The 18,594-nt window shown below is 41.1% G+C and overlaps 1 protein-coding gene and 1 non-coding gene across 8 annotated transcripts in view; one reads left to right on the forward strand and one right to left on the reverse strand.

The window, feature by feature from the left end:
• STIM1 (stromal interaction molecule 1) overlaps positions 1-18,594 on the reverse strand; it is a 195,027-nt gene that overhangs the window by 125,090 nt on the left and 51,343 nt on the right. Inside the window, exon 2 of one of the 7 annotated variants that reach the window (XM_067750123.1) lies at positions 10,039-10,155. The exons of the other annotated variants lie outside the window; for them this stretch is intronic. Within the exon in view, the coding sequence (XP_067606224.1) occupies positions 10,039-10,072 (34 nt within the window). The 5' untranslated portion in view covers positions 10,073-10,155. The remainder of the gene's footprint in view (positions 1-10,038; positions 10,156-18,594) is intronic. 7 annotated transcript variants of the gene reach the window in all.
• On the forward strand, positions 7,945-8,074 carry LOC137231371 (small nucleolar RNA SNORA11). The gene has a single exon (XR_010946494.1). It is a non-coding gene; the product is annotated as a small nucleolar RNA SNORA11 (small nucleolar RNA).

The following is an 18,594-nucleotide window of genomic DNA, read 5'->3' on the forward strand; positions in this document are numbered from 1 at the left end:
TTCTCTAGGGATGGAAAGGACAGAGGGAACAGAATGTACAAAGACCTGAGATATGAAATAGCCTGTCATGCTTCAGGACCTGCAAGCAGTCTGGGGTAGCTGAAGCACAAGCTAGGTGAGTGCAGAGGCCTTCTGTTATTTAGATCCTACTTCTCAAATGGGACTGCAAAACTGCCAAGAGAAAGGAAGGGAAGAAAGAGTACTGAAAAGCAGGTGAGGCAGTAAATACACAACCCACCTCTCCTCCTGCCTTCCCCCAGACTCCGCCTGACACAGCCCCCTGCCACACCAAACACACCCCCGAAAACTCCAGGAAGGAAAAACCCTCCCCACTCTAAGGTCAGTAGCTCCAGAATCCCCAGTTGAAGAGGCAGGTCCTCTCCTAAAAGGGAGAAACGAGAACCACAGGTCCCTGGAAAAGGAACATTAAGTACTAATTTGCAAAGATCCAACCAACCCTAGCAGCCATGCAACTTAGAAAGGCTGAGGGAATCTCATCCCATCAGCCAAGCCCAGATCCAATGCCTTTTTCACCCAAACTCATCTCCAGTGAGCCATCCCCGGCTTCTATCCTACTGAGAACGCTGTGGGAGCTGCAGTGAGAAAGGCAGCCCAGCAAATCCAGAGCTGACTTACCCTTTAAAATGACTTTAGCTACAGTTATATTGTTGCCTCCTGCTAAACACAAAAATAATTTTAGATGGAAAAAAAATGACTCTAGAGTATCTCCCAAGCAGGACACATTCCTGAGCCTCAGCCATGCTGAGAATCCTTAGGTTACTGACACAGGGCGGCCAGACAGATGAGTCAAAATAGACAAGGCCAAGCAAGCCATGGAAACAAGATGACACGCAAGACCTGAAGTCTGTGACCACATTGGGAAACAGCTGGGAGTGGCAGAGAAGCATGAACTTCAGTCAGACCCGAGCTCTAATCCCAAGGCACTACTCACTAGCTTCACCGAACCTTCAGTCTTCTCATCTGTAAATAAGCATAATAATAGTATTTACCTCAGAGCATTATTGAGATTATTAAATGAAGTAAAGAATATAAACCACTAGCCTGAGGCACACAGTCAGTGTTTAAATAACTTCCTTTCCCTTTAACCAGAGCCACAAGGATGCACTGCTGCACAGTTAGGGAGGGGTGGCCCCATTCACAACACAGTCTATGTGAACAGCGCACCCTGGAGTTAGGCAATTGCACAGTCCAAGGCAGCCAGCCACTGGCCTTCTGTCTATTATAAGAGGTACCAGAACTCAGAAAAACAGAGCTAAAATACCACCATAGGTGTATTCAAGACAATGGATGGGTCTGAGACCACACAATCAATCCAACTAACAAATATGAGGCAACAGGGACACATCTCTGACAACCACGGCAACTCCATCTTAGCCAGAAAGCCTCTTCTATGCTCCTGCTGAGGTAAAAGCCAATTTCTTGACCTCCATCAACCTCAGGTCTGTAGATGAACCCCATCAACCAAGGATCTGGCAAGTGTGAAGCCAGGGATGAAAGCAAATGCTACAAGTTTCCAGCTGTGGTCCACATCCTCTCTGCTTGACAGGTGGCCCAAATACTCAAGGGCAGGCAGTGTCTCTGAAGGTGTTAAGTCTTGTCACATGGGAGCCAGGAGATTGAATCCAAGACCTAGGATGACTTTAGCACCCTGGCTACCAAGCAGTAAAGCCACTGCTCCTAACTGAGCGTCTCCAGGGCAGGTAGGGACCATTTCTGATTGTTTTGTATGTCCCCAGACCCTAGCACAGTGCATGACACAACCCACCAGCTGTAAATGGTTGCTTAATAAATGAACCAACAAGGACGTGGCCTTATCCCTATCACCTGGACTTTAGGCCTCTGCATATACTCTATCTGCTGCCTAGAATTTACCTTTCTTAACCCCACTTACTTAGTTATTTTTTCTCAATTCTCAGGTCTCAACTTAAATGTCATCTATTATGGTAGTGTTGAGGTCTTTCCTGACACCCTAAACAATATTAAGTTCCCCAGCCATAAGTACGCTCTCATCACATCCCTTATTTCTGCCTCATAAGTCATCAGACTTCATTGTGATTATCTGTTTTATTTTTGCCTTCCCTCCTACACTGTAAGCTCTAGGAGAGCAGGAACCATATCTGTCTTGTTCATTATACTGATTCCCAGAGGCTAGTACAGTACCTGGCACAGAGGGAGTGCCCAATATGTTAGAATAACTGAATACATGAGTGAAGGAATGAAGGAATGAGAGAGCTCCAGTCCAAAATGGCTCTGGAGTGACTGGGGATTCAAAACTATCTGCTCAGCCCTAAGCTGTCAATGGTTACTTTTTGATTCAGACCTTAATAGAGCCTACAAATGCCCATGCATGGAAGATGACAGCAGACTTGACGAACAATAGAACAAAGAACAGTCTGTGTGACAGGAAGTAAGAAGAGACGGAAGAGGAGTTATGAAGCAGAAACCCCACCTCTGAGTGCCTTGAATGCCATGCTAAGGAATATGGTTTATTAGCCTGCAGGACAACCACTATCTGACCTGAGTTCACTCAGGGCACACAGGCCTATGAAAGGTACCATCCTGCTATAGCCACCCACTGAGTTCCCTTTGATTGCCCACAGACTGACAGGCCTTCTTGCCCTCCCTTCAGGTTCACCCCCATTTCTCTGAGCTGTGTGGAATCATTCAATAACACAGGTGCCCCCAATGATAATTTGTGCAAATTACCCTAGCCCAATTTTACTAAAGAAAGTTGTAAACAGGGAAGCTGTCATTTAGGAAAAACAAGATCAGAGGGCCTGGATTCAAGTGTTGTTTAGCTGTGTGACAGTAGGTTACTTAGTCAACCTTTCTGAGTTTTAATAATCTCTATAAAATAAGAATAATACCTATCTCACAAGGTTGTAGAGAAGGTTGAGATAACACATTCAAAGGGCCTAGTTCAGTGTCTTTCATATAGTAAGGGTCCAACACAGATTTATTTAAAAAAAAAAAATCCCACCTAGAGCACAGGGCTATTATTTCCTCCTAAATGCTAAGCACTTTCATTTGACCTGATACAGCACAGAGACCCACAAGGCCAGAGGTTACTCATACAGACTTGGGCCTGTCTTACCTCCTAAAAGGGGATGGGCAGACTGCCCTGTTTCCATTCTGTGTCTAGCTGAGCACTGAGGAAATTACCAGCAGTCAGGCTGCTGGGAGTGGGGAAGTGGGGGAAGAGCTGAGACTCTCCCAGAACTTCAGATCTATTAATAGCCTGGTCACGTGTCTACAGAGGCACAGGATTGTTGTCTGTAAACTTGGTAACCCATGGCCCAAGACAGGCAATTTAGGACTGGGCTGTGTTCCAGACCAAAGACTGCAGACTGGGGTCCACTCTCAACAATGAAGCATGGTAGCAAACTAGAGCAACCAGAAGTAAGGTGTTGACTCTTCATAAGATGCAAGGAAGGAAACTACAGAATAAATCCCTCACCCTCCCCAACCCTGCTAGCTTTATGTTACAGGAGGCCTCAGATGGGGCTCAGCGTTTATAGGATTTCAGTTTGCCCTTGGAAATATATTTAGATACTCACTCTAGCCCTGACCAACTGCATCACCGTGGATGAGTCACTACCCTCTAGGCTTGTTTCTTTATCTGAAACTCAAGAAGGGAAGGCCAGATGATCCTACCTCTTGATGAGCTTGTTCACGAATCTTCATCTCAAAGTCCTGATTTATGAGAACACGAAGTCTAAAACACTGTGTTCTAGAGATGGAGAGAGAGGGATCTCCGGTATACTGCCCTCTGCCACCAGCCTCAGCCCCTCGACCAGGAAGAGAGGCAAGGAACATAAGGAACTGGGAACAAGCCACCTCGACCTCTCAAATCCCAGCACCTCCAGCCTCAGAAGGCCATCATCCTATGGCACCCAGGAAGGGGCTCAGTAAATGTAGGCAAATGACCAGAATATGGGTGTAAATTGCCAGTTCCCATACAGTTTCTTAAAGGGAAGACCTGGAACAGAGGAAAAAGAAAAGAGGAGATAAGGGGCCTGTATTTTCTGTCTTTCCCAATTTCAGCATCACCATCAGGGGAAAAGCAGGACATCTGTAGGAAACTTAACTACATAAAGTCATAAAGTTATTAGATTTAAATACAGTTCTCTGTGTGTGTGTGTGTGCATGCACATGCGTGTGCACACGTGTACGGAACTGTCTGTGGGTGTATGGTCTTTTCTTTATTCCACCAACAAGCCTCATGAGGAAGACTCAAGAAGTGATGGCTTCCAGAATGCCGGGAAAGCTCTGACACCAGGAAGGGACTTAAGTCCTTGTCAGCACTTTGGGGCTCTGTGAAGTGCCCCTCTACACACACACACACACAAAATCACAGACAATCATACACCCCAGGGCTAAACTAAAACGCCCACAGAGCACAGATAAGCCAAATGAGTTTAAAAGACAAAACAATTCCCAAACCAATAAAATGTAACTGTTATATAGGATTACATATGTATTAACACACCTAAAGAAAAAAATCTGTACTTCATTCGGAAGTTTTGGACAGCCCCAGAAGCTGAGAAAAAGCAATCACTGATACACATATTGGCAGACATACAATTGGGTTCATTGGCAGAATGAACCCATCACTCATTCATTCCACAGAGGTTTACTGAGCACCTACTATATACCAGGCACAATTCTAGGCCCTGGGAATACAGTGACCCTAACACTCTCAAAAAAGAGGGAGCCAATGAACTTCAAACATTCCAGCTGAATTCCCATGACCTTTCCATCCCTACTGTGAGACGAATGCATCAGGCTACTGTAGCGTCAGTATCAGCCAGAGTCCTTAGTCGCAAGAACAACTTAGTCTGTAAGTTCAGCAACTAAAACTGATTCTAGATAGTCTAAGCAGAAAAAAAAACAAAACAAAACCTTATTTTAAGAGCAGCTCAGACTCACCTGGAGAAGTTGAAAACCCAGGGATGGATGTCAAGAACAACACCTAAAATCTGGCAGTAGAACTAGTCTGGTCAGGATATCTCTGCTTCCACTGCCAACTTCCACTATCCCCAGCCACTGCAATACGACTACCACTGCTGCTCTGGGAACTCAATCTTGCTACATGCACCACCACCACTGCAGTCCCTGCTTGCTTGCATCACCAGCTCTTCAGAGTCAAAGTCCATGGAAAGCGGATCAGACCAAAAGAACCTACGGCAAGCTGCAAATGAGGTTGAAAGTAGATGTCTGGCATTTTAAGTGGAGAAATTCTTAAATACAGGAAAAGGTAATAAATATTCATTTTAGCTACTTTGGTATTATACACAAAACACTGGATTCATCTAACTAATGGCCCTAATTCAAATTTCATGTTCACCATAACCTTTCTGCTTAGGATTTGGTGTTCCACATTGCCACCCAAAGGCAAAAAAGCACTGGTCATACCAACACAGGCATTCTTGAGGTTTTTATATATCAGCCTCGTGAACTTGGTTAAGAGAATCTGCTTGAAGAGATAAATATTCTCAGTGTACCGACAAAATCTGAACCTTCAAAAAGTGAAATACTAACAAACATTTGTTGAGCACTTCATATGTGCCAGATACTATCCTAAGCACTGTATATGGATTAACTAATTTTTCATAACAACCTTATAAATTGGATACCATTCTCCCCATTTAACATAAGAGGAAACTGTGACACAGAGAGTTTAAAGTAAACTTGCCTAAGAATACACAGCTAATAAAATGAGAAGTCCAGAATTTGAACCCAGGTAGTGTGACTCCATATTTTTGTCAGCTCCCCAAAGTAAATCCCCACCTAAGGAAGCCTATTAGGTAGTGTCTTGCTCATTGCAGTGTTTCTGGTGGGTTACAGAATGGCAAGAAGACACAGTCCTGTAACCTCCATTCTAAGGTTCTATTCTGGATTTAATTAGCTGCAGATACAAAATCTTATTGGAAGAGAGATGGCTATCCACAGAGGACAAGAACAGATGAAGCACCTAAGTGAGGCTTTGTTTGGCCTCCAGATTCTCTAACCGTAGTTGCTGATAGTACTATTCACACAAGAGAGTCTTTGCCGGACTTCGAGCTCAATTCTTATTATGCTACAACCTTTTATTTATATTCAGGGATTACGCCTACATTCAGAAAGAACTTACACAAACAGTATATAAGAGAGTCATCTCCTAACTGGAATGCACAAGACTTTCCAATGAAAGTACAGAAACATTAAAACTCTTATTTTATCCTGTTTTTAATCTTAAACTATAAGAATTACACTTTGCCAGTATTAAATGTACAGACGAACAATGATGCCCTCTCTGAATCTGTCAAGTGTTTCCATATCATTTATTACATATAAGGTGTCCTGAGAATAGAATGGAAGTTCCACAGTGTTCGAGGGAGAACAACAGTGTCTGTCTGCAGTTACTCATGTGCTTTCAGGATACCATGACATACTGTACTGCAATTAATACATGTCTGACTAAATAAACTTACAAATTATGGTTTCTATTTTTTTCCCAACTAAACCAACCCCCACCACATAGATCAATGATTTTAAAGGATTCTTGCAAATAAGTAAACAAAAATAAAAAACAATCCCCACTGGTTGAAGATAATATTAAAATTACACACAAAAATAAATAACAAGAAAATGACAGAGCTGACCTTTCTATTCCTAATTCTATTCCTAAACTCTCTATCAGCTACATTACAGGGTAAAAACAATCTAACTGGTTCAAATAATAAGTTGGCCAAAAAGATTGAAAACTATCAAAAAAACTTCTGGAAAGATGGATTTACATTTCTCATTAACAGTGAACTTCATCCTTAGTATATACTGTGTCTTGATACGTTACACTAAATCAGGGGTCAGCAAACATTTTCTATAAAGGGCCAGACAGTGAATATTTCAGGCTCACAGGCCAAACATCCTCTATTCTTTTGTAACTAAATAACTCTGCCATTAGTGCAAAGGTAGCCACAGATAATATACAAAATATATATATATATATGGATTTATTTGTAGAAGCAAGTGTAGTTTTCCAATCTTTGTATTTAATAATGATGATATAAAGCTATCATGATTTAAAATACATCTAAAAATTAAATCTAAAGATAAAACTCTACAAATTTTCTGCGATGCTTAAAGTCTGAAGGTATTCAATCCAGTTAAGAAGTCTCTTTATAGGTTTCCTGCTTAATAGTGAAAAATAAAAGGCACATATCACTGGTGAAACACTATTTCCTTCTTGCTGCAATGAAAAATGGGATTAAATAGGACATGAAAAGCAATATTTTGTAAACTGCATTCATTTACCAGCAAATGTGATTTGAACAATATATACAAAATATTTCTTAAGATTAAAAAAAATAGGGCTTCTCTGGTGGCAGAGTGGTTAAGAATCCTCCTGCCAATGCAGGCGACACAGGTTGGAGTCCTGGTCCGGGAATATCCCACATGCCACGGAGCAACTAAGCCCGTGCGCCACAACTACTAAGCCTGCGCACTACAGCCCATGAGGCACAACTACTGAAGCCCACATGCCACAACTACGGAAGCCCGCACGCCTAGAGCCCGTGCTCTGCAACGAGAGAAGCCACCGCAATGAGAAGCCCGCGCACTGCAACAAAGAGTAGCCCCTGCTCACTGCAACTAGAGAAAGCCCACGTGCAGCAACGAAGACGCAACGGCAGCCAAAAATTAATTAATTCATTAATTTTAAAATAATAATAATAAACTATAAAAAACGTAAATTAAAAAAACAAAAAAATAAAAATTACAAACTACGGAGCTCGGGAGATCGCTAGACTGTAGAATGTAAGTTTCCCTTCATGTGCCACTTAAACGTATTTGCTACATTCTGTTAAATACTGAAGTACAAAAGGAACTGCTTTTTAAGGGCCACTAAAGGAAAAATGTACAAAAAAGAAATATCCCCTATATGGGGTGTGCTCAGAGCAGGGGGCCTGAAGAAATGGTTCCTCTGTTTACAACACATCCAACAGGAATCTGGGTACATTGTGACAAGGGACACAAAACTTGTGGCCTTCCTATGAACAAATACCTGACACATGTCCCCCCTGCACCTCCACGTGGCTGCTGGGTCAGAGCTCAATACTGGTAGAAAAGCTACAGTATTTATGTGGGGAGTTTGCCACCTAGAGCCTGTCCAGTCTACATGGGTGGGCCACGAGTGGTCCTATAGACATAAAGGCTTTGAATCTCTCTTTTCAAGGAAAAAAAAAAAAGAAAAAGAAAAATGGCTTCCAACTATATGCCATTCTGGAAAAGGCAAGACTATGGAGACAATAAAAAGATCAATGGTTGCCACATGTGTGGGGGGAGAGAGGAGATGAATACACAGAGTACGGAAGTTTTTATGAGCAGTGGAAATACTTTGAATGACATTATAATGATGGATATATGTCATCATACTTTTATGCAAACCCATAGAATGTGCAACACTCTTTACTTCATTAAAGTGAACCCTAAGGGTGAAATGAGAAGCCCACGCACCACAATGAGAAGCCCACACACCGCAACAAAGAGTAGCTCCCGCTTGCCGCAACTAGAGAAAGCCTATGCACAGCAACAAAGACCTAAGGCAGCCAAAAATTTAAAAATTTATCAGAAAAAAACCTATTGTAATAATAATTAAGACAGTGTGGTATCAATTGCAAGGATACAAAAATAGCCAATAGAATAGAATGGAGTCCAGAAACACAGCCACACATAACAGTCACCTGACTTATAACAAAGGTGACACTACAGTACAGAAGGGAAAGAATGAACTTTTCAATAAATAGTATTAGATCAAATGGATATCCATATGGGGGGGAAATATACCTTGACTCACTACCTCACACCATCACAAAAAAATTCATTTCAAATGGACAGCAGATCTAACATGAAAGGTAAAACAATAAAGCTTTTAAATGAGGAAATAGGAGAACATATTCATGATCTTGGAGTAGGCAAAGTTTTCTTGAACAGGACACCAAAAGGCCTAAACATGAAGGAAAAAGTTGATAAACTGAGAAAGATATTCACAATACATATAAGACAAAGGACTTGGATCCAGAATACATGAACTCCTACAAAGCAACTAAAAAATGGCAAGCAACCCAAAGAACAGTAGGCAAAAAACTTGAACACTTTACAAAATAATAAGTCCAGACTATGTGTGTGTATGTGTGTATATGTATGTGTGTATGTATGTATGTATGTATATACAGATAGACAGTATTTGTATATATCTATATACATGTATATAGATATATATGAATGAAAAGATGCTCTACTTCATAGTCATTGGGGAATCACAAATTAAAACCACAGCGTGAGAACACTATACACCAATCAGAATGGCTAAAATGACAAAAATAGGGAAATATTAGATGTTGGAAAGGATGTCTAAAAACTAGTACACACACACAGCTTGTGGGACTGTGTATTAGTATCACTTGTTGTATAATAACTACCCTAAAACTAAGTTGCTTAAAACAATAAACATTTATTATCACACACAGTTTCTGAGTGTCAGGGACAAAGAGTGGCTTAACTGAGTGGTTCTGGCTCAGATCTCGCATAAGGTTCATAAAGGGCTAGGGCCACTGGAGACCTGACCGGGGCTGGAGGATCTGCTTCCAAGATGGCTCACTCACACTCCTAGCAAGTCAGTGCTGGGTGGGTCAGGAAGCCTCAGTTCTTCTCCATGTGGGCTGTTCCATAGCCTGCTTGAGTGTCCCCACAGTATGTAGGCAGGCTTCCGACAGAGTGAGTGATCCAAGAGATAGTGAGACAGACAAACAGTAGTACCTTTTATGACCTAGTCACTGAAGTCATATACCATCACTTTCATTTTATTCTATTTCTTAGAATTGAGTTACTAGGGTCTAGCTGAGTCAAAGGGAGGGGAATTAGGTTCCACCTCTTGATGGGAGGGGTATCAAACAATTCGTGGACATATTTAAAAACAAATACACTTACTTTGGCAAAGAATGTGGCAGTACCCACTGTGGAGCACATGTATCTTACCAAGGCCTCCGTGTGCTAACCTCCTCTTGTTCATGCTGTCTGATTAGCATGATGTCATCAACGTAACAGATCAAAGTGATGTTCTATAGATGGCCAGATGGTCCAAGTCTCTTCTGACTATATTATGACAAAGAGTAGAAGAGTGGAAGTGTTTATATAGCCCTCGGCAAAACTATGGAGGTGTAATGATATCTGTTCCACAAGAATGCAAACTGTTTTTGGCCTTTTTTTCTGATTGAGACAGAAAAGAACACATTCACCAAACCAATGCCCACATACCATATTAATTTGCTCTAGCAAAGATACCATATCCATCACAGAATCCATAATTGGGGCTACTAAATTAAACTTGCTGAGGTCTACGTTCTCCAGAATCCATCCAGTTTTGCAGAAGAGGGCAGACTAGTGAATTAAATGTAGACATAATAGGGACCACCACCCTGCATTCTAAAGATACTTAAGGATAGCACTATTTCCACCATCCCTCACAGAATATGATATTAGTTTTGATTCACTATCTTGGCCAGAGGAAAATGCAACAGTTTCAAAAGCTTCCACTTGGCCTTCTCCACTATGATAGCTCTTATGTGACAGGTCAAGGTTCTGATGGGGGTGCTACTAAGTATGTGCATCCCAATTATACATTTGAGGATAGGTCTGTGGGATAATTCTAAAAAGTATCATGAGAAAGTAATTAGATAAATATATGTTAACATTACACTAAGTGAAAGAAGCCAGACATGATTCCATTTATATGAAAAGTGTAGAATAGGCAAATCCACAGAGATGGAAAGTAGATTAGTGGTCGCCAGGGACTAGAGAATAGGGAGTGACTGTTTAATGGGTAACAAGGTTCCTTTTGGGGGTGATGAAAATATTCTGGAATTAGATAGTGGAGATGTTGCACAAAATTGTTAGAAACCACTGAATTGTATATTTTTAAATGGCAAATTTTATGTTATGTGAATTTTATCACATTAAAAAAAACAAAAATAGAAAAACAAAGACAGCCGTTGGCTGCCTTATGCAGCTGGCTGATGTATGAGGGCTGCTTTCACCCTCACTCAATTTACAATACAGAATCCAGCTCATGGCGCTATACATTCTAGCATACTGAGCCCTTGCAAAATGCTTAGGATACAAATATATTTCATCATTCACATCAACCAGTACATTGTAAAGTCACTTCTTCTTGTTCTCTAGGAGTCCCTATTTAAATCTGAAAGGCTCATGGCTTTAAAAAAAAAAAAAACCAGTTTGGTGTCCAGGCTAAGCAAGGTCCTTGGCATCTTCAACCCCAGGCAATAGCTGGCTCTGCTACTTACCTCACTGTCCCAGATTTGAAGGAAAATACAATCTCTTCTACATAAAGCCAGAAAGGCAGGAAGAAAGGATTCAGTGACTATCATACCTCAAACAAATATTTATTGGACAAACTGTCTAGCAGTTTTCAAATTATGCTCTGCAGATCCCTCCTCCCACTCAGGTTCCTTGGCAATATCTACAACTTGAAGCAGAGCAGCTCTACTTTGTTGAGTTTTAAATATTGGAAGCACACTTAAAAAAAAAAGAAATTAAAATGGCACAATTATGTAGCAAACATCTATGAATTTTGCTGATTTAACAATCTCCCCACCTCCCAAGCCCTCTTTAAGTACATGTACCTTGATCTTCCCTGAGGGAACCATCCCTCCCCTGCTCTCAGCCCACATGATTCCAGGGTAGCTGACCATGATCCCTGGGCTCCATGAGTAGAATATAACTGTTGGCCAATGAAAGTCCAGCATTCTTCCAGTCACAGTGATACTTTAGGGTGGGCAAATGACCCAAGCCAAAATCATACCCACGACTGCCAGCACCATCAGGAAAGAGGTATTATCTTTCCAATAGTGGTTGCTTAGCTGGTAGATTACACACCCAAAGCTGACAGCTACCTTTGCCACTACATGGGTGGAGGCTTTAACACCAAAACAAAGAAAAGCGGAGCCAAGAGGAGAGAGATTAGGTCCAAATGACATGATTCAAGTCCCTGGATCTTGCTGTGTCTAAAGGTAAATTTCCTTCTAGGCTTTTTAGTTACTTCAGTCATAAGTGCCTCTCATAAGTCAGTCTGACCTGTATTTCTGTCACTTGCAAAGAAGGCACAGCAAATGTAAAATTATTTGAAAAAAAATTAAAAACATCCATCTGGTCAATAAACCTCAAACCTTTACTGTAAATCACAGTTGGGGAAAGAATATTTTTAAAAAAAGAGAAAATTTTAGAAAAAAGCTCCCAGGAGAATTAGTCTTCTCCTTGACTCCTCATTACATTCCCAAAAATGCATGGTATGGGCTTCCCTGGTGGCGCACTATTAAGAATCCACCTGCCAGAGGGAGGAATACTCCCAAACTCATTCTACGAGACCACCATCACCCTGATACCAAAACTAGACAAAGATGTCACAAAGAAAGAAAACTACAGGCCAATATCACTGATGAACATAGATACAAAAATCCTCAACAAAATACTAGGAAACAGAATCCAACAGCACATTAAAAGGATCATACACCATGATCAAGTGGGGTTTATCCCAGGAATGCAAGGATTCCTCAATATACTCAAATCAATGTGATACACCACATTAACAAACTGAAGGATAAAGACCATACAATCATCTCAATAGATGCAGAAAAAGCTTTCGACAAAATTCAACACCCATTTATGATAAAAACCCTTCAGAAAGTATTCAGAGAGGGAACTTACCTCAACATAATAAAGGCCATAAATGACAAACCCACAGCCAACATTGTCCTCAATGGTGAAAAACTGAAACCATTTCCACTAAGATAGGAACAAGACAAGGTTGTCCACTCTCACCACTATTATTCAACATAGTTTTGGAAGTTTTAGCCACAGCAGTCAGAGAAGAAAAAGAAATAAAAGGAATCCAAATCAGAAAAGAAGAAGTAAAGCTGTCACTGTTTGCAGATGACATGATACTACTATATAGAGAGAATCCTAAAGATGCTACCAGAAAACTACTAGAACTAATCAATGAATTTGGTAAAGTTGCAGGATACAAAATTACTGCACAGATATCTCTTGCACTCCTACACACTAATGATGAAAAACCTGAAAGAGAAATTAAGGAAACACTCCCATTTACCATTGCAACAAAAAGAATAAAATACCTAGGAATAAATCTACCTAAGGAGACAAAAGACCTGTATGCAGAAAACTATAAGACACTGATGCAAGAAATTAAAGATGACACCAACAGATGGAGAGATATACCATATTCTTGGATTGGAAGAATCAACATTGTGAAAATGACTATACTACCCAAAGCAATCTGCAGATTCAATGCAATCCTTATCAAACTACCAATGGCATTTTTCACAGAACTAGAGCAAAAAAATTCACAATTTGTATGGAAACACAAAAGACCCCGAATAGCTAAAGCAATCTTGAGAAAGAAAAATGGAGCTGGAGGTCTCAGACTCCCTGACTTCAGACTATACTACAAAGCTACAGTCATCAAGACAGTATGGTACTGGCACAAAAACTGAAATATAGATCAATGGAACAGGATAGAAAGCCCAGAGATAAACCCACCCACATATGGTCACCTTATTTTTGATAAAGGAGGCAAGAATATAATGGAGAAAAGACGACAGCCTCTTCAATAAGTGGTGCTAGGAAAACTGGACAGCTACATGTAAAAGGATGAAATTAGAACACTCCCTAACACCATACACAAAAATAAATTCAAAAGGATTAAAGACCTAAATGTAAAGCCAGACACTATGAAACTCTTAGAGGAAAACATAGGCAGAACACTCTATGACATAAATCACAGCAAGATCCTTTTTGACCCACCTCCTAGAGAAATAGAAATAAAAACAAAAATAAACAATTGGGACTTAATGAAACTTAAAAGCTTTTGCACAGCAAAGGAAACCATAAACAAGATGAAAAGACAACCCTCAGGGCTTCCCTGGTGGCGCAGTGGTTGAGAGTCCACCTGCTGATGCAGGGGACACGGGTTCTTGCCCCAGTCCGGGAAGATCCCACATGCCACAGAGCGGCGGGGCCCATGAGCCATGGCCGCTGAGCCTGCGCGTCCAGAGCCTGTGCTCCGCAACGGGAGAGGCCACAACAGTGAGAGGCCCGCTTACCGCAAAAAAAAAAAAAAGACAACCCTCAGAATGGGAGAAAATATTAGCAAATGAAGCAACTGACAAAGGATTAATCTCCAAAATTTACAAGCAGCTCGTGCAGCTCAATATCAAAAAAACAAACAATCCAATCCAAAAATGGGCAGAAGACCTAAATAGACATTTCTCCCAAGAAGATATACAGACTGCCAACAAACACATGAAAGGATGCTCAACATCACTAATCATTAGAGAAATGCAAATCAAAACTACAATGAGGTATCACCTCACACCAGTCAGAATGGCCATCATCAAAAAATCTACAAACAATAAATGCTGGAGAGGGTGTGGAGAAAAGGGAACCCTCTTGCACTGTTGGTGGGAATGTAAATTGATACAGCCACTGTGGAGAACAGTATGGAGGTTCCTTAAAAAACTAAAAATAGAACTACCATATGACCCAGCAGTCCCACTACTGGGCATATACCCTGAGAAAACCATAATTCAAGAAGAGTCATGTACCACAATGTTCATTGCAGCTCTATTTACAATAGCCAGGAGATGGAACCAACCTAAGTGTCCAAGAACAGATGAATGGAAAAAGAAGATGTGGCACATATATACAATGGAATATTACTCAGCCATAAAAAGAGACGAAATTGAGTTATTTGTAGTGAGGTGAATGGACCTAGAGTCTGTCATACAGAGTGAAGTAAGTCAGAAAGAGAAAAACAAATACCATATGCTAACACATATATATGTAATCTAAAAAAAAAAACAAAAAAACATGGTTCTGAAGAACCTTGGGGGAGGACAGGAATAAAGACACAGATGTAGAGAATGGACTTGAGGACAGTGGGAGTGGGAAGGGTAAGCTGGGACAAAGTGAGAGAGTGCCACGGACTTATGTATACTACCAAATGTAAAACAGATAGCTAGTGGGAAGCAGCCGCATAGCACAGGGAGATCAGCTCAGTGCTTTGTGACCACCTAGAGGGGTGGATTAGGGAGGGTGGGAGGGAGACACAAGAGGGAGGAGATATGGGGATATATGTATATGTATAGCTGACTTGCTTTGTTATAAAGCAGAAACTAACACACCATTGCAAAGCAATTATACTCCAATAAAGATGTTTAAAAATTAAATAAATAAATAAATTTTAAAATTAAAAATAATTAATTTTAAAACAAAAGAAAAAAAGAATCTGCCTGCCAATGCAGGGGACACGGGTTCGAGCCCTGGTCCGGGAAGATCCCACATGCCATGGAGCAACTAAGCCCGTGCGCCACAACTACTGAGCCTGCGCTCTAGAGCCCACAAGCCATAACTACTAAGCCTGCGCACCTACAGGCCATGCTGTGCAACAAGAGAAACCACCACAATGAGAAGCCCGCCCACCACAACGAAGAGTAGCCCCCGCTCGCCACAACTAGAAAAAGCCCTTGCACAGCACGAAGACCCAACGCAGCCAAAAATAAATAAAATAAAATAAATAAATTTTTTTTTAAAAAAGAAAGAAAATGCATGGTATTTTACAGTTTCCATTGATAATCTCGCCTGATCTCCAAAACCAAAACAACCCTCTGAGGTCAGCATTCACACTGTATATTTGAAGACATTGAGGCTCAGAGAGAAGTGACTAACCTAAGTCATCCAATTTGAAATCAAGGTTTCTGTCTCCAAATTATACCTTTTTACTACTCATTACTGCTTTGCACAGTTCTCAGCAAGCCATGCACAAGTCTGGGAACCTGCCTGGGCTCAGTACAGACTTGCTACCTGACAGCAATGTTCCCCTGACCCTTGGCAGTTTTGCCTTGTTTCAAACAGGCCTCGCCCTGCTCCGTTTCCACATAGCCTGAGATAAAGACAAGCTCATAGCACAGCATCCCACTGCGTGCACATAAGGGTGTGTCACTCAACTGACTGGCAACACTGAAAGTCAGTAGCCTTACTCTCAAAGTAGCCCTAGAACTATCAAATGCACATCAATAGATAAGATCTGAGGAGGAAGAAATAAGGTGCGCCTATGATGAGAAGCTGCAAGTCAGCTAACAGAAACTAATACAACTTCTATAACTATTGGAATCTGAAGATCCAAAAATCATTACTGACTGGAAAAACTCCAACAGCGTACATTCAAGGGTTTAAAAATACATTAGGCTCATGCTATATACAAAAAATTAACTGAAAATGGATCAACAACCCAAGAGCTAAAACCATAAAACTCTTAGAAGAAAACAAAGGGATAATCTTAACTACCTTAGATTTGGCAGTAGATTCTTAGATATGACACAAAAGGCATGAGTAACAAAAGAAAAAATAGATAAATGTGACTCCATAAAAATTAAAACCTACTGTGCATCAAAGAACATTACCAAGAAAGTGAAAAATTACCCTACAGAAGGGGAAGGAATATTTGCAAACCATATATCTGATAAGGATCTGGTATCCAAAATATATAAAGAAATCTAACAATTCAACAACAAAAAGATAAACAACCTAATTTTAAACAAAAAAAGGACCTGAACAGACATTGCTCCAAAGAAGAAATACACATGGCCAACAAGTACATGGAAAGATACTCAACATCATCAGCATTAGGGAAATGCAAATCAAAACCACAATAAGATGTCACTTCACACCCATGAGGATAGCTGTAATTAAAACAAACAAACAAACCAAAAAATAACAAGTGTTGGCAAAGAAGTAGAGAAATGGAACCCTTACATATTGCTGATGGGATTGTAAAATGGTGCAGTTGCTGTGGAAAACAGTTTGGCAGTCCCTCAAAACGTTAAACACAGAATTACCATATAACCCCACAATTCCACTCCTAGGTATATAGCCAAAAGAATTGAAAACTGGTACTCAAACAAGTACATGTACACGCATGTCCATAGCAGCACTATTCACAATAGCCACAAAGTAGAAACAGCCAAAGCGTCTATCACCAGAAAACGGATAAACAAATGGTGGTATTTTCCAGCCATAAAAAGGAACGAAGTTTTCTGGTACATACTACAACATGGATGAACCTTATAAACATTATGCTTAGTGAAATAAGCCAGACTCAAAAGGACAAATATTGTATGATTCCACTTAGATGAAATATCTAGAATAGACAGATTCATGGAAACAGAAAGTAGATTAGAGTTTAACAGGATCTAGGAGGAGGGGGAAATGGGGAGTTATTGCTTAATGGGTAGAGAGTTTCTGTCAGGGATGATGAAAAAGTTTTGGAATAGTGGTAATGGTTGCACAATGGTGTGAATGTAATTATTGCCACAGAATTACACACTTAAAAATGGTTAAAATGGCTAATTTTATGCTATACATTTTACCACAACAATGAAAAAAGAAAAAAGAGAATGATGCACTGACACATGCTACAAAATATTATGCTAAGTTAAAAAAGCCAGACACAAAAGGTCACATATTGTATGACTCCATTTATATAAAATATCCAGAACAGGTAAATCCACAGAGACAGAATGCAGATTGATGGCTGCCAGGTGGAGGGAGAAATGAGGAGAAACTGCTTAATCGGTAAGGTGTTTTACTGTGGAGTAATGAAAATGTTTTGGAACTAGAGAGAGGTGATGGTTGTACAACATTGTAAATGTACCAAATGCCACTGAATTGTTCAATTTAAAACGGTTGATTTCGGGCTTCCCTGGTGGCGCAGTGGTTGAGAGTCTGCCTGTCGATGCAGTGGACACGGGTTCGTGCCCCGGTTCGGGAAGATACCACATGCCGCGGAGCGGCTAGGCCCGTGAGCCGTGTCCGGAGCCTGTGCTCCGCAATGGGAGAGGCCCCAACAGTGAGAGGCCCGCATACCGCAAAATAAAAGGTTGATTTTATGTTATGTGACTTTCACATTAATAAATGCTTTAAAAGTACATGAGAGAGGGCTTCCCTGGTGGCGCAGTGGTTGAGAGTCCGCCTGCCGATGCAGGGGTCACGGGTTCGTGCCCCGGTCCGGGAGGATCCCACATGCCGCGGAGCGGCTGGGCCCGTGAGCCATGGCAGCTGAGCCTGCGCGTCCGAAGCCTGTGCTCCGCAACGGGAGAGGCCGCAACAGTGAGGGGCCCACGTACCGCAAAAAAAAAAAAAAAAAAAAAAGTACATGAGAGAACTCAAGCAATCATCTGGGAAGCAGGAATCAGGGCTAAGTGGCAAGGCAAGGCAAAAATTGTCAGGAACCCAGTAAATAGTCTGACGTAAAAGATGTCTGGGAACAGCAGCAAGAAGCCACTTGATGCTGCAGCACCCGGAAGCTTCCCTACGTTGGTGAGGGTACAGGCAAACCTGCTAAAACTAAGAGACGCCTGCCCAGAGTAGATTAAACCAAAGAGATGTTTCTTTCTCTTTCGTATAATAGTTTGGTAGCGAGCAGTCTGGGGCTGAGTGGAA

Source organism: Pseudorca crassidens, chromosome 9 (assembly GCF_039906515.1).
Source record: "Pseudorca crassidens isolate mPseCra1 chromosome 9, mPseCra1.hap1, whole genome shotgun sequence".
Taxonomy (NCBI): domain Eukaryota; kingdom Metazoa; phylum Chordata; class Mammalia; order Artiodactyla; family Delphinidae; genus Pseudorca; species Pseudorca crassidens.